This window comes from Pimephales promelas, chromosome 25 (assembly GCF_988280905.1).
Source record: "Pimephales promelas chromosome 25, fPimPro1.hap1.1, whole genome shotgun sequence".
Taxonomy (NCBI): Eukaryota; Metazoa; Chordata; class Actinopteri; order Cypriniformes; family Leuciscidae; genus Pimephales; species Pimephales promelas.
Window position 1 is genome coordinate 23015497 of NC_142793.1, and position 17409 is coordinate 23032905.

The following is a 17409-nucleotide window of genomic DNA, read 5'->3' on the forward strand; positions in this document are numbered from 1 at the left end:
GGCTTGGTCAATGCATAAAATTCACACTTTTTCTGTCTTTTCTTCTTTCACCAGCACTTATCAATTCTGTCAAGAGCAGAAGACACATTTAGGTTATCATCAACTTAATCATCTTGGTACGAGGAACGAATACAGCCCAAAGAGAAAGCTGCCAGGATCTGCACATTTCCCCGTTTTGCTCGGGAAAATATACGTATATTTAGTTTCATGCTAATTTACAATTACCTGAAGGATTATTACACTGTAAAAAAAATATATTTTCAAGATTTGTTATCACAAAATATTTTCTTTTGTCAAATCAACTTTAGAATAATTTTATTTCTGATGATTAAATTAATCTCCTTCATTGTGTTAACTCACATTTTTCCAGTTCAATCAACTTAAAATTTTAAGACAACCCAGGTTACTTACTTTTTTAAGTTAAACCAACAATATTTTTTACACTGTAGTAATCACATTTTTTTTCTTTTGTCAAATCAACTTAAATAATTTATTTAGTTCAGATAACATATAATTTTGAGTTTCTGATGATTAAATCATTCTCCTTCATTGTATTAACTCACTTTTTCCAGTTCAATGAACTTAAAATTTGAAGGCAACCAGGTTACTTATTTTTTTAAGTTAAACCATCAATATTTTTTTACAGTGATAGGAACACCATACTAATACTGTGTTTGACCCATTGATTCAACAAGGTGCTGAAAGCATTCTTTAGAAATGTTGGCCCATATTGATAAGATAGCATCTTGCAGTTGATGGAGATTTGTGGGATGCACATCCAGGGCACGAAGCTCCCGTTCCACCACATTCCAAAGATGCTCTATTGGGTTGAGATCCATTTTAGTACAGTGAACTCATTGCCATGTTCAAGAAACCAATTTGAAATGGAAGTAGCCATCAGAGGATCATATTAAATGACGTAGCTGTTGGATGTCTTGCGTCACATGAGAGTTGGTGATGCAAATCGAACCAGAAAATTGTCTCTAGAGGACAATTCAGTTCTTGGGGGAACAATTTAGTTCTTTGGAAGCCTTTGCCAAATGCATAAATGTAACTAAAGATATTCTTCAGAAAATGGAGGGAATATCTTGAAGCACCAACCTGTTAACTCTCTTACAGCCAACAGAAGTGAAACAAGGCTGGGAAAGGCTGTGTGGAGAGATCTGGAATAAGTGATCTGACCCAGATCAACACCCCCGGGGGTCGACCCTGTCTGTCTATGACAAACGAGAATGGTAAGAAGCGCACAAAAGCCAGTCTGAGAAAGCACAAATGTTTGGCCAACAAGACATTCCATTATTAATAATTAAATCACATCAGCATACGGCTGGCAGCACACCGGCCACAACAAAACACACTCTCGAAGGAACCGTTCCCCCGACGTGAACTTTTGGCAGTTGTGCAAATTGGCGTAACAGAGAGTCAAAATTATGAAACGTTTTAAGTGAAGCATGTCTCCTCTGCCACATCTGGCATGATCATATTTGTAACTATAACACAGATAGGGGGAAAGTAAATTAAACACAGCTTTGCCAAGCTCCGTTGAATTTTTAGTTCAAAGAAATGTTCAAATGACAGTTCTTCATGCATTCAACAAACAAGAGAACTTTTCCCATGGAATAGGAACATGATTCCAAACAGACATGAAGCTCCAAGACACACAAAAGTAAGAAAAAAGCATTTAGCAACTGATATATAATGTTCGTTTTTGGCATTCTAGTATTCTACTTTACATAATACTGGCACATTATCATTGCATAAACCATGGAAGAATAAAAGTGTGGATGAAAGTTGAATCACAGTTTCCAAAACGTCCACAGGTGTTTGTTTTGCCGTTCTTAAACTGATCGAAATTGATTACATTAAAACAAGTCAGAAACATGATGCAGACTTTTTGGTCTGGACCGATTAATCTGTCCAAACATGCAATAAAAATGTCATTATATTATTCATTTACATTTTTTTGACATTTTTTTTGACATTTTTATTATATTATATTTATATTATATATATATTTTATTTATATAAACAATGGCTTTTAAATATAACTTTTCTGCGATGAGCATGTGATTAATTTCTGAATTAAAATTAGTTTATCAAATAAAAATAAAAAAAGTCTTAAGTAAGTTGGCATTTCATTTGTTTATTATTTCTTAGAACTTGTGTCTGCCGATCAAAGTCATGTGGTGCAACCGACAAGATTGAATAATCAGGAAGTGATATCATAAAGATGACCTCATGTGCCAAGGTCAATTAGTCTCAGAAAAAGTAAAATAATTAGACCTTTTTAAATGTCAAAGTTAGTTCAGGATGTAAGATGTCATGTGGTGTGTAAATGAATTAAAAAAAAAAATGTATCATTTGTGATGGTTGCTAGCCAGTTAGAACAGACGGGTTCACAAACATGACAGTAATCCAATAACATACACTCTAAAAAATGCTGGGTTGTTTTAACCCAACTTTGGGTCAAATATGGACTAACCCAGCCGTTGGGTTAAATTTTTACATTACATTTTTAACCCAACATTTCGGGTTTTAGAGTGTACTGTCTAATATTTCATATTTCCTGTCCTTTTGTGTTTATAGTGTTTTTGGCTTTGTTGAATCCCAGTGATTTCATGTTTTCTTTTCCATTGGTTTGGCTCTCACATCTGTTATTCATTCCCGATTTGCTTTTTATCGATATTGTAACATTGACAATCAAACAACAATAGAGCTGTTAAGAGCACGATTGGATCTGCTCTTCAGAAACGTCTCCCAATGCTATCAAGAATGATTTACCCTGATGACTTGACCAGTGCCATATCAATAAACCGCAGTAGGTTGGCGACTGATCTCATCCCAACTTTTCAGAAGTAGCAGAGAGCCAAAAAAGCTCTTCAATGTTTTCTGCAAATGAGGCATATAAGTGCAGTTTTATACAGTGATCTGAAGGTACAACTGCTATCAAACTTGAACCCGAAGCATTTACATCGCATTCACTTTTGCAGTGTATGTGTTTCCTGGGACTCAAACCCATGGCCTAGGTGTTGCTAGCACCATACTGTACCAGTTCAGCTTTTTGAAATTCTTTGAACTAATTAGCTATGAACGCCTCGAACGCCTTGCTGAGACTAAACAGACACTGTTCACGCTCACCTTGGCCGGATACGGTGACTATTTGTTTTGAAATGAATCATATTAATGTTGGCTTGAGTTTTATCTCTTTCTGTTCTGTTGCGGAAAGGCCATTACAATGGGGCTATTTTTGAAATTTGGAAAGCATCATGTGTCAGCCATATGTAGTTTTCATGAATTTATGAATCAAAACATTAGTGGGACGAATAAGAGTGTCTGCGATAAAGTAAAGAGAAATTGTTTAAGAAATGTTGTCTGTTTAAATGTAGCTCCAGGGCCGACACAAGTGATTTTTGCTATTTTCAGCCCGACGCAGTTATCATTTTCACGTCCTGCGCCACGGTTTTTAAACAACAAATGCATTTGTGCCCATTTGTTCGCCCATTTGTCCAATAGAACAGTTACTTGAAACAGATTCTTTGTAACATTAAAATGTCAGCTTTTGATCAATTTAATGCATCCTTGTTGAATAAAAGTATAATTTTTCATGAATCACCCCAAACTTTTCAACAGCAGCGTAACAATGGATTGTGTATTATGTCCTCAGAAATAGACTCACATTAGCAGCCCATTATTGAGCTCATCTTTCATCTGTCGGCTGTAACTGTATCCGATCATTGCTCAATACACGCTTTCAGATTAATTCCATTTTTAATGAAGGTAAATTAAATTGTTGTTTTTTTAGTTCTGCATGTTGATGATCTGCACAATACCCAAACTATTTTTTTTTTTAATGAGTAGGGTGAGTCATTAAACATCTCACATGCTTTTGGTTAGAAAACAAGTGTTAACTACAGGACATGCTGAGAGTTCTGAGGTTCAGGGCAGGTCTGGGAAAATCTTGAGACCAGCTGCTCAAACCGGATTACAAAAATGCCAAGAAAAAGGTCTGGGGAAAGAACAGTCAAATCTAAATCAGTTAAAAAAGTTAAATCTTGAACCTCAACCTGATTTCACCAACGGGAACAACATTCCAATCAACCAATCATATTTGAGGGACACGTTTAGACTGTTTTTTACACTTCTACATCAGTGGTATTCATCATTTCCCTCTAATTTGAGAGATAATATGTGTAGGGTTTGCTTTATATGGATAGGACTGCATTTTCAGACAGGAATGTTGTTCCAGGATCAACAAGAACGGGTCTAACTCGGCAAAATCAGGAAGTGCTAAGGGCGTTTGGTTAATTGTTGATCTGTTTTGGTGAAAAGGTTAACAACAGGACATTGTGTTCAGCGAAGGTTTGGAAAAAGTCCCAGTCACTAAGCAATTATTTAGGTCTGGTAAAGTTTCTCAACATCCCATGGATCTCCATCACTCCAGCTTTCATCCACCCACACAAACCAGTCCTGATGTTTTGGCTGCACTTTTAAGACATTAAATAAAGCTTATTAAAAAGATGCTAATTAATTGCTGATTCTTTCTGCATACTTTGTCAGGAGAACAACTGTCCGAATGCAGCATGTGCAAAAATAAACAAAACACTTTCAGAATGAATTCACTGCCCAGTGCCCGCATAACCAAAGCACTGGAAGTTAAAAAAAAGTCCGTAAGAGGATTGTTTACTAACAATAACTTGTATTATAAATCGTCAGCGTTACTTCAACTTCATTTTTTTAAAATTGATCAAATCAATTCCTGGTGCAGAACTACATTACCCACAATTCCTGAGGAGAAATATCAACCAATCAGGAACTGTAAGAGAGAAAAAATATACATCTACAGTGACAGCCCACTCCCAAAACACACTAAATATCTCTCAATCTCACTACACTCTCAAACATCTATATTAGAATTTTTATTTATTTATTTATTTATTTATTTATTTTTTGGAAAATTAAAATATATTGTTTCTATACATTGAACTTTAAATAAGTGGTTTTATATATTTCCATTTTTTTAATTAGTTAATTCGTAATTCAAAAAACCCTTGTAGTTCATGCCTGCATTAAACAATGATAAAATGCTAATTATGATATATTTATTACTCTTATTACATCTGTAGGCTATAATACAAATAATAATATTAGTAGTAGAAGTAGGCATATCATAATATCATAATAATGACATCAGAAATTCTTTATACATTATTAATAATAATAGCAACAATACACAATCATATTTATCATTATAACCATTATATCTATATAATAATAAAATATAATATGACGTCATTGTAATAAATAATTATTTCTTCATGCTCTTGGGGGAAGGGGGTAAAGTGGGTGTGTGCACTTGTTCTATTAATGGTTGTGAATGGAAATAAAGTGATTTCAAAGCGATTTCATGGAGTCTTTACAGATTTGACAAAAAGACCAAACACTCATTACGCTTTTCAAAAGAAGTTTGACTTCATTTGCAAATATTTACCATGGTAACCGTTCAAAAGGTTATGTAGCCAGTTACTACTGTAAAATCAATAATTAATAGCTAGCCTACTCATCACAAAAACCAAGGTTCTTTAGTAAATTGGAGTGGATCTACATGCACCAACATCAGTATGTAGACAACATAATCAATCACTCAATTTTAACATACTCATCTTGACACTTGCATTAAAACTCGTGGAGGACAGTCGGAGTTATTCGCTGTTCAATGAACCTGTCATGTTATCATATAGACTACGCATGACGCTCGCACGCGCTTTACGTTACTGTGACGTCTCATTGGATGCGTCACGCGCTGAATATGTGTGGGACTCACCCGTGGTTTAAAGTCTCGGCGCAGAAGAGCGGAGAAAGCCGGAGGACTCGGAGGTTCAGCCGCGGGATCCTCTGGAGCAGAAGCGCATCTCTGAGCTCTCCATCCCCGCGTCAGAGCTCAGCCCAAACAGCTCGAACCAGTTAACCTCTCCCTGACCACAACTTCACCACCGCTTTCAGTCCTAACCTACTAACGCTTTAGGATGCAGACATAATCGATTATTAGGTAACAATAATATAATGTTATGGCCGCTAAATGTATCCTACTAAAAGTTGTATGAACGTCGCTGCACGTGATAACAGCACATTATTGTAAATAGCACAAACAATTTGTAGGCTATATTCGTGATGCAAACCGCTAATATCCTCAGATTATGCAGCTTCTGAGTGAAATCAGACTATATGCATTGGCAAGACAACCATTTTAATAGTAAATACATATTTTAATATTATTAACCCCAAAATACACAAACAAAACAAATCTGCTAACATTAATTTAATATAAGGCAAGTTTAAAATAGGCCTAGCCTATATGCCTTATGCAAGTTACAGTTTACATTTTTTTTTTGTTTCTTTCATTTTTTGAAATATTGCTAGATCAGGGCCAAAAAAACACAAAACAACAAGTTTAGAAGAGCTAACTGTTAAAAATGCCAATAATAATATTTTTTTAAGCAAAAAATGGTTATTTAACTCGCGCTGCAAAAGAGTCGATCCATGAATAAATCATGATTAGTCATCACAGCATTATTTCTTTTTTCAAATCAACTTCGATTATTTATGTGGTTCAGTTAACATAATATTTGGAGTTTCTGTTGATTAAACCAATCTCCTTAGTTGTATTAACTCAATGTTTTAATTTCAATGAACAGCCAGGTCACTTACTTTTTTAAAGTTTTTCAGTTTAAGTCTCTTCATATAGTCACGGGTGTGGTGGAAGTGCAGGTGGATGAAGAAGACAGATGAGCCAGATACTCCAATGCAAACACTTTACTTAAACTTTAACGTCCAATGGAACCAAAAACAGACAGGAATACTCTCACAGACAGATGACTTGGGTACATACGTTCAGGTACATTCAACGATCGACAAAGACTGAAGGAAACTGAGGGAACTAAATAAACAGGGGAATCAAACATAATGATGTGCAAAACAGGTGAAAATGATGAACAGACGAGGAACAGGTGGCTGATGAGGGAGTGAGTTCGGGAGTAGAGACAAGAGGATCCTGGGAAGTGTAGTGCAGATGACGAGACAGACTGGTGCAGACGACAGATTGTGACACATATACTGTAAAGTGTCATGTTAAATTGAAAATTAGTAACACAATTAGCTATCTACAGCCCCCACAAACAGGTTACAAGAAATAGAGGTTATTTGTAGCTAAAAATGTAAGATGTTGTTAAGGGTTTTCCATAACTGAGATCAAATTTCCTCTTCCTCTCAACTGTAAAAAATATTGTTGGTTTAACTTAAAAAATGAAGTAACCTGGTTGCCTTAAAAATTTAAGTTGACATGGAAAAATTGAGTTAAAAACTTAAAATATTATGTTATCTGAACTTCATAAATAATTTAAGTTGACTTGACAAAAGAAATAATGTTGTGATTAAAAATCATGTTTTTTTTTTTTTTTTTACAGTGGAATTTTATGTCGTAAATTTCTTTAAAAAGGATTGGATAAGCATCAGCGGCGTCTTTTGGGAGTGTTGCTTTGTGTCTTAAATGATGTAAACTAATCGTATATTAAAAGATAATGTAATACAGTAAATGGGTTGAGAAATCAATTACTCATGCAGGTCATCGTCCCACCACGTACATTTGCGTTCTACTATCCTGAAAATAAAAGAAACCTATTCACATCGAAATACAGTATATCCACACGCACAAACATGAGCTCACTTGAATGATCATACACAGAACTTGAACCCATGGAGTCAAAAACATAAAATACGCCACTGAGGAACATTAGGGTCATAAAAAGTCTGACCCTGTCTCCTGTTTGCTGCATGCGCTCGGGCCAGACTGCTCCACGTCCAGCACTTAGTTATCAGATCAACAATAGTGTTGAATTATTTTCTTGGAGACTGACCACTTTCATGTTATGGCTTGGAAAAAGAGTTTCTCTGCATTAGATAAAAACTATAAACAAAAATTTCAGAGTGGACATGTAGGTCAAGCCAACAGAGATAGAGTCCAGTATCGTCTTTTCATGGTTTACTTCTGTTACTAACTGGGACTTTTTAAAAATGTGTTGTACTGTAGTTTAGAAATAATTCTATAAAAGGGTACACCAGAGTTTCAGAAAGATCTTCTGGTCGAGCTCAAACAAAAACATTATAATTTGATTGTTTCCAAAAAATAATAATAATCCAGGATGTATGTGGAAATATTAAAATCAACAGAATCATTAGCTATGATAGAAATAACGATTTTAACAAAATTCCCAACAGGATGGAATGTAACAGGATTTAAAAAAGTTATAGGATTCCGATAAGAATGGAATGTAGAAGTTAACACGATTATTAACATGATAGAAATAAAGAAATGGAATTCCCAACAGGATGGAATGTAACAGGATGAAAAATAAGATTCCTATCAGGATGGAAATAAAATGTTGACAAAATAATTCGACAATACTGTGTACCATAAATCCATTGTGATATACTTGCTGATGTAAGTGCTGTTGTTTTACAAATAAAAAATGACGTCACACCCTGAAGGATGATGTCGCTGAGGACCCGCCTTTTGTTATTTAACCCTGTCATGCATGAATTATGATGACCTCTCAGTCCACAAGATTTGAACTGTTGTTTTTTACACATATTTTCAAAGAGTGATGACGCACTTGTGTCCTCTGTAGAGATGTGCAACTATGCCTTCAAACCCATGCAAATGCCAGAAAATGCTTTATGAATAGCTGACCAATGCATGAAGGGTTCAAGAATAATTGGAATAACAGGGTGGAAAGTGATGTTGAGGACATTGGAGGATTACTAATTAGTATTAAAAAAAGAAAGCAACAATTAGAGAAAAGAAAAGAGGCTCTTTTTTCATCCAGAGCCTGCAAATCGAAGTGAAATGATTTACAATTCACCCCACATCCTCCACTGATAATGGAATTTGTTTTGTGAGAAAAGAAAACCGATATGATTTCATCATTAAAAACTGTGAGTTTGACATTTTATCCAATATATAAAGGCTAACATGACATGAAAACTGCTTAGTGGGAATTATCCCATATACAAATAGAAAGTTATCGGCACCCCAGAGAGTGGCAACCAAATCTGTGTTTTCGCGGATTGTCGACAGTCCCGACCGGGTTCGAAAAAGCCTATTCAAATCTGGGGGAGAATCCAACTAGGTCCTATTACAGAAAAGGGAGTCAGTGTTGGATTTTAGGGGGGCGACACCGTAGTCCAAGACCAATACAGAATGGTAGCGAAGAAGGAGGGAAGCTAAAAAAAAAACACACCAGACACAAACCGAAAAAAGAGTGGGAGGATGAGAACAATCGGAAATCGGAGGGGAAAAGAAGAGAGACGGATGGATGGCGTACAGAAGACGGGTAATAGGAGACTTTGAGACTGAAAGAAAACAAAAGGAAATAGAGAGATGTTTTTATCAGCGTTAATACGGGCCATCCAAAATACACCATTGCGTTATAGTGTGCGTGGGAAAACTCAACAAGAGGTTTTTTATTGTCCCCGCCCCTGACCCAAAGAGACAAATAATCTGAGGAAAACCCACAACAGTGGGAAAAGGATGAGTAAGAAACTCAAAAGTGCGTCGTGTACCTTGCCATGACAACGGCCTTAAAATTCAAGACTTTTACAATCTGGGATATTCCACCAAAATGGGGGAGAGGTCGACCCGGTCCCATTAGAGACGAGGGAGTCAGAGTAGGAGGTTTTAGAGACTCTCTAGATCTCTAGAGAGAATATGGTGATCTAACAAACCCAAACATTTCACACGCTGTGGTGTTCTGAAGTAAATCACATCAATATAAAATAAACATAGCAACCCAAATCATCTCCGCTTGCTTCTAATCACTCCCACTCATTAACTTGCAATCATTAAAGCACAATAAATGCCATGACTGTTCAGTGGGGAAGCACAAAATCAACACCGACACTTAATTCGCAATAATGTTTGTGCTTAATGGCTTTGCTTGGAACGGATCTGTTTTGAATAATGTGCGGTATATGGGCTGTTGTCAGGAAACTGTGCGCATGACTTGCCAGAAAAGGTAATCATTATTTGATATGTTTAGTGTAATGCAAAATATGTAAAAAATTAAAATTAAACTTTGTTTCTAGCTAAATTTCACTTTCATTTCAAACTTTTTTTTTAATTAATATTGACTTTTTAATATTTTGCAACTCCAAAATATTTTGAATGTAACAGGATTGACAAAACATTTTATATATATATATATATATATATATATATATATAACATTGAACACAGGATTTACTCGGCTATCGTCACAGGGTTGAAATAATGAGGGCTGGGCAACGATTAATCGCATCCAAAATAAAAGTTTGTGTTTGTATAATATATATGTGTGTGTGTACTGTGTATAATTATTTTGTATATAAAAATACACACATGCATGTATTTATTTATTTAAGAAGAATGTGTTATTAATGTATAAAATATTAACATGTATATTTAATATAAATTATGTATAAATATACAGACACTATATACATTCAAATATATGTATATTTATATATATATATTTGTATATTGTATATGTATCCTTAAATATATACATGCATGTGTGTGTATTTATATATACAAAATAATTATACACACTAGACACACATATATTATGTAAAAAACACAAACTTTTATTTTGGATTTGATTAATCGCGATTAATCGTTTCCCAGCCATATGTTATTAACAATAAATAACTACTGATACTTTGTAACACTAATACCACATATTTCATAATTTGGGGTAATAATTTAAAAACCGGCTATTGATAAACCCACCAATCTGATTATTATTTTTTAAATTAAAACTTTAAAAAAAAAATGTGTTCCAATTGCTTCCAATTTCATTCATCCCACTGAAAGTGCATAGGCAATTTGGGCACATTGCATTGTGGGATATGGTGTACTTATGAGGTACTGTAGGTCATTCCGGTATATTATGGAAAATTTGCATACTGTCCTCGCTTATTTACTGCTCGCTGAAATAATAGTTGACAAGTGTGACATTGCACAGGTGAAATCCAGTCATTTCAGGAGTTCTGAATGAGTGCGAAAAAGTTCCCCATACAGATTTTGCTCGTCATGCTCGAGATTCGGGAATATGTTTGGTTTGAATTGAATTGAATTGAATTGAAACTAAGTCGCCTTCGAGTTTGTCTGGCAGACTCAGCTAAAGCAGCTGTTATTTGTAACTCAGCAGGACAATGTATTTGGAAACAACAGTCATTTAATCATTTCAAACAAATCCTTCATACGCAAATTTATATACACACACACACATATATTTATATGAAAAAGTACATATTTCACATATTTCATATCCTACCTACACACAGTTCACCGTCGTCATATTACTGTGTATTAGTAAACTGCCCTACAAAAGCGCCACAAAACTTTCAGTAGTTTTTTTTTCTCTGTACAATAAAGCTATTTGAAACTAAAAATATTTAGACTAACCATTCTGAACACAAATCAGTTACTGATGAATGAAGAAGGGGCGGACCTCAAAACATACCCCAGTCTTTCACCAACACAAACACACACACACCAAAAAACATCAGAAAAGAATGCAAAGCGGAAAAATATTGTATTATGAAATATGAACTGAAGCTTATTTTAGACAGCTACTGATTCCTATTATATATGATTTGTGATGCCGAAATGACACATGGGTAGTTTAAGTGACCGCTTTAAGCCCAGCAACTCAACCGTCTGCTTGAATCTTTAGCTGACCATGCTTGTTCCTTGCATATGAGGTACTTCCGAGAGACCGAGGAGGAAAAGCCGTCTGTTCGTTTCTGTTTAGTTCAGTGCCAGAGAGATTGGATGGGCTGGAGATGTAGCCAGCATTGTTTATGTGATACTAAGCACACTGCGACTGTTATTGGTGGGAAACGGCCAGTAGTTTCCAAGCCAGCTGACATGTTACAACAAATTGCATTTGTTTTACTTGGATTTAGTCAATAATTGTTGACTGACAGCGGTGGTTTCGGTTGAGAATTTGAGCTTGAGTGGCCACGCTTCTTGGTTTCGCCCTCTCTTTGACGCTCTAGTCGAAGATCATTGTTTATTAACATGCGAGAAGGGTTTTCATGTGCCTGGCATCTGGATCTGAACCACCTCTCCGTTCTCGGTTTGTTGCAGCTGAATGGCCTCCTTTACGTCCATCTCTGTCTGCAGACCTGGGGTCAGAGCTTCAGCCTGAGGACAAGAAACAGTCCATGATTTTTAAAGTGTTAAACAGTGTTGTGCTACTATGAAATGCAAAAACAATGATTGCTTTAAACTGGTTTTCCAGAACGTTCTATTGGGTTTGGTGGTTCATACAGGGATAAAAAAGTACCACATGTGTTACATGAAATACTCTGCTGTGTCTTTAATGTTTAAAATTTTCTGCCAGAGGTCCTGGACATCTTATTCAGATACATGGCATCATGGATTCGATCAAATACCAACAGATGAAAAAAAATCAAAACCTGACAGCCTGTGCTAGAAATCTTGTTTGGATCTTCCAACATGACAGTGATCCAAAAACAAACATCTGCAATGTCCATCCCAGTCCCTGACCTGAACCCTATAGAAGAGAAGAAGCACCAACATGGATCTGGGAATCTGAAGGATCTGGAGAGAGTCAGTATGGTCTCTGATCTCTGCTCAGTTACTGGGATTTTCACACACAACCATTTCTAGGGTTTACAAAAAATGGTGTGAAAAGGGAAAAACATCCGGTATGCGGCAGTCCTGTGGGCGAAAATGCCTTGTTGATGCTAGAGGTCAGAGGAGAATGGGCCGACTGATTCAAGCTGATATAAGAGCAACTTTGACTGAGATAACCACTCGTTACAACCGAGGTATGCAGCAAAGCATTTGTGAAGCCACAACACACACAACCTTGAGGCGGATGGGCTACAACAGCAGAAGACCCCACCGGGTACCACTCATCTCCACTACAAATAGGAAAAAGTGGCGACAATTTGCAAGAGCTCGCCAAAATTAGACAGTTGAAGACTGGAAAAATGTTGCCTGGTCTGATGAGTCTCGATTTCTGTTGAGACATTCAGAATTTGGCGTAAACAGAATGAGAACATGGATCATCATGCCTTGTTACCACTGTGCAGGCTGGTGGTGGTGGTGTAATGGTGTGGGGGATGTTTTCTTGGCACACTTTAGTCCCCTTTAGTGCCAATTGGGCATCGTTTAAATGCCACGGCCTACCTGAGCATTGTTTCTGACCATGTCCATCCCTTTATGGCCACCATGTCCCCATCCTCTGATGGCTACTTCCAGCAGGATAATGTCACAAAGCTCGAATCATTTCAAATTGGTTTCTTGAACATTTCAATGAGTTGACTGTACTAAAATGGCCCCCACAGTCACCAGATCTCAACCCAATAGAGCATCTTTGTGTGTGTGTCAAATACTTCCAAAAAGATTTTATTTTATTTCTGATTTTATTCTTGATAATTTGATTGACTTGAGGGCAATTCAATTAAAGCAAGTCTGGCATAATTACAAAAAGCTTTACATTATGTAAAACCTCCGACGAGAACTTGACAAGACTCTCAAGTGTAAAACAATATAAATATGAAGCCAGTACAGTATTATGACATTTGTGCACAGCTGACCGCACATAATCTGAATCCCACATTAATGCACCATACCAAAAGTGTCAACACTGAACTGATGCACCCAACATGTCAGAAAGGAATCCACAGCATTAAAAACAAATCTACAACACAAGTATCTGTCTGCGATACGGATGTTCTATTAAAATACCGTGTGTATACATATCAATCGCCACACTGTACATCCCGCCATTCGCCCCGGCTTAACATGTCCCCTTTTGCCATATTGATGAAGGCAGTGAAAGCAGACGAATACAACGATGACAGGTCTACAGATTGATACAACAAAAGCAAAGACCAATACAACAACAAGAGATGGAAAAAGAGTGGAAAAGTAAAGGGTCAGAAAAAGGCTACACTTTATCTCAGTCGTCGAAATAAAAACACTCCCTCGAAAAAAGAAACAGAAAGATGGAGGGAGTGATGCAGGGGGAGACGACGCAGGATGAGTCACTTCAGAGTATGTGGAGTGAGTCATTCCTTCCTCAACACACGCCAGGGGAACAGACCGCACACCTGCACGGTGCAAAGCCTCAAACTGTACTCTAGGGCACGGCCCAGAAGTGCCAAGACTCTTAAAACATTCGCGGGCTGTGCTTTTCATCTGAGGTGTTAAGTGCAAAGTCCTCAGGGGTCGCTTTCCCGCGGCTCCACAAGAGGGCACTCATTAGTGCCAATGAGGGAGTTCACGACTGAATCGTTTAACAGAGTAAGTGAACTGACACTTCTATCAGACTTTACAGAGAACAGACCTTCCTGGCCGGAAACCTCTCTTTATTTTCAACCTTTTTTTTTTTTGTATGTGTGGTGATCGAATGTCTGATATGGAAACTATTAAATGAAGTTGAAAAAAAAAACAAGAAGAAAACGTAAAAAAATATCCGTAAACACAACCACCTGTTTTTGTGCAGCAGATGAGAGTAATTTCAATAATCCTGAAATTTTCATAGAGGGAAGTGCGGTGACTTCAGGATGGAGGTTGATGCCAGCAGAGCATCATCTAGGTGAGGACAGCTGTCTGAAATCATTTCAGCGGGAAATTAAATGATTGAACTGACTACAAGTTTCCCAATTATTATTATTAACCTAGTAAAAAATATATACTATTGATGTAATTTCCTGGCTTCTTAGTGTTGAAAACTCCGCATCACTTTTGATGTTCCTGGTCAAAAAATGACCGGCCTTTAAAAATTGCTTGTAAATCACATTTGTTATGCTATATTATCACTAAATACTGGATTCAATCTTTTAGTCTTTTTAATCTTTTAATTAGGACATGACGAGTGTAACGAGGTGTAAAAAAAAAAAAATCACGAAAATAGCCAAAAAAAAATTTGGCGAAGAGGTTATACCCAGGGGACCCTATTTTAACGATCTGAAACGCAAGTATCAAGCGCAAAGCGCAATTAACTTTGTGGGCGGGTCTTGGGCGCTGTTGCTATTTTACCGACGGGATAAATGACTCTTGCACCCGACGCAAGTTTAAAAGGGGTTGGTTTGAAATAGCTTCATTATTCATTGGTGTGGTTTGGGAGTAATGTGAAATAAACCAATCAAGATAGCTCAGTTCACAACGACAAAACAAATAGATCACTTTGGTCTCGTCAATGGAACCATTTGGCAACTTTTTAAAAGTGAACTTTCCATTCAGAATCTTATTGGCATCGATTTCGGCATCTCGCGCTCGTCATCCACTCAAAACGTAACATGATTGCTAAGCCAAACGAAACGTCCTGTTGCAAAAGCATGTGAAAGAAAACTACAAAGTTTGCTAGGCCAAAAAGACGCGATAAAAAAATTGACGCCGTTAAAGTGGGTTTGCGTTAACGCCGTTAATAACACGCCAGCCTGACTGACAGCCCTAATATATATATATATACAGATGCCCACATAAAATTCCCTTATAAAGTACATTTAAATTTACTTACATTTTTTCTTGAGGGCCACTAACACAAAACGTAACATGAACCAACTATTTGGCCGGCTCGCAAGCCCAAACATGTGCGTGCAGCTTGCCTGTTGTTTTGTTTACGGTCTAGCTAGATCCACTTGCTCTTCGGTCGACAAAGCAACAAAACGTCCTCGCCATTGAAATGAATGGGTTTCATAGCACTGCGCGCATGCCGCATCCTGTTGCAAAAGCATGTGAAAGAAAACTACAAAGTTTGCTAGGCCAAAAAGACCGCTAATTGCGCGATAAAAAAACTGATGCCGTAAAAATGGGTTTGTGTTAATGCCGTTAATAATGCGTCAGCCTGACTGACTCCCTAATATATATATATATATATATATATTCAGATGCCCACATAAAATTCCCTTATAAAGTACATTTAAATTTACTTAAATTTTTTTCTTGAGGGCCACTAACACAAATACAGTACTTCTTTATTATTTTACATATTTCATTTTACAATTTCTTTCCAAATTCAGATCTGTGAAGAAAGAATTTGGACCAATGAGATCTCACTGTGGGTGTGGCTAAGATAAATGAAATGGATGAAAAATCTAAAGAACATTTGCTACTGGTTAGGACACATTTTTAACAGTATAATTGCAGGACACATTGTGAACATTATAATTGCAGAGACAATTTGGAAGGCGTCCAGACCACCAAGGCAAGCAACAAGTGAGGCTAGAGTCCCTCTGATGGGGTCTGGGTACAGAGGTGGTTCCCACAAACTGCATGTTTCCGGGGTTTGGTACAGTGTGTTCAGACGAGGATGAGACAATGCATATTTGAAGGTCGGCCAAAACGCAAGTGTGTAATGTCCGTGAGACAGAGAAAGAGGAAAAGAACGATGCAGCTCATTCAGATAACAAGGCATCGAGACCACTAATAAGCTGTATAACACAATTTGGCCCAGTTACAGCACATCTGATGAAAGAATGTCCTTCAAAGAAAGCAAGGGGAACATTTGTTTTTGTATGGGGTTTGTTTACAGCACATTACAGAAAGGGGAAGCGGCTGAAAAAGAAGAGGTCGTAGAGTAGAGTCGCTTCAGAGGCGGAGCAAGGTGTTACATTTTAATGATAGATTTCGTTTCTTTTGAAATAAAGTGTGCTGATGAATCATTCCCAACAAGACCAGGAAAGTGTATTAGCAAAGCAAAAGAGACTAAAAGTACTGACTTTATGCAGGAAATGCCCTTTAAGATCATTTAAACCATAAGCGCCCAAAGGTCTCCGTCTAAAGAGGTTTTAGTTGTACCAACCTAACCACTTTAAAGGGCAATTGTGGTAAAAGCCTTGTCCTCATTCCTGTTACCAAATAGCCCACATTCTCTCACTCACAAAAGCCATACTGGGGGTGTCTGAGGAGTGTTTGAGAGTACATTTTGTCTATCGTTTGTGCCCAGAGCAAGTTCATTTTTCCAATTGTTGTCAATGGGAGCCCTGCATAGCTGCCAACTCTTCCGCATTGGCCGCGAGACACCTACATTTGATTGGTTTCACACGCTCACACGCCACACCCCCGATTTCTCACGCTGAAGTGTCAACCTGGTCGATCAAATGCCTGGAAGATGAGTTTTTCTATATATCTACCTATTTATCTAACTGTTAAGTCACTCGCGACCGTGTACGTGAGACAGAGATTGTGCAAAAAAAGTTAACTAGGAAGGTTGTGCACTTTACATAATATATTTATATTTAGCTTACTTATAATAATTGTGTTTTTGACTTGAAATGTTTTTTTTCTATTAAGGTCTATGTAATAATGTCTCAACTTAACAGTACAAAATCCTT

At 37.0% G+C, this 17409-nt stretch overlaps 1 protein-coding gene and 1 long non-coding RNA gene across 3 annotated transcripts in view; both read right to left on the reverse strand.

Moving 5' to 3' along the window:
* Window positions 1–8793, reverse strand: part of LOC148965091 (uncharacterized) — a 65179-nt gene extending 56386 nt beyond the window's left edge. The window contains exons 1-2 of the long non-coding RNA XR_016150743.1: window positions 6706–8793; window positions 5822–6016 (exon numbers count right to left, since the gene is read on the reverse strand). This is a non-coding gene — a long non-coding RNA (uncharacterized LOC148965091). The remainder of the gene's footprint in view (window positions 1–5821; window positions 6017–6705) is intronic.
* A 1858-nt stretch (window positions 8794–10651) lies between these two features.
* The window catches only part of banp (BTG3 associated nuclear protein), a 40675-nt gene continuing 33917 nt past the window's right edge, over window positions 10652–17409 (reverse strand). For both annotated transcript variants that reach the window (XM_039648097.2, XM_039648096.2), the window contains exon 13: window positions 10652–12241. In XM_039648097.2, coding sequence (XP_039504031.1) covers window positions 12131–12241 — 111 coding nt within the window. In that variant the 3' untranslated portion in view covers window positions 10652–12130. The remainder of the gene's footprint in view (window positions 12242–17409) is intronic.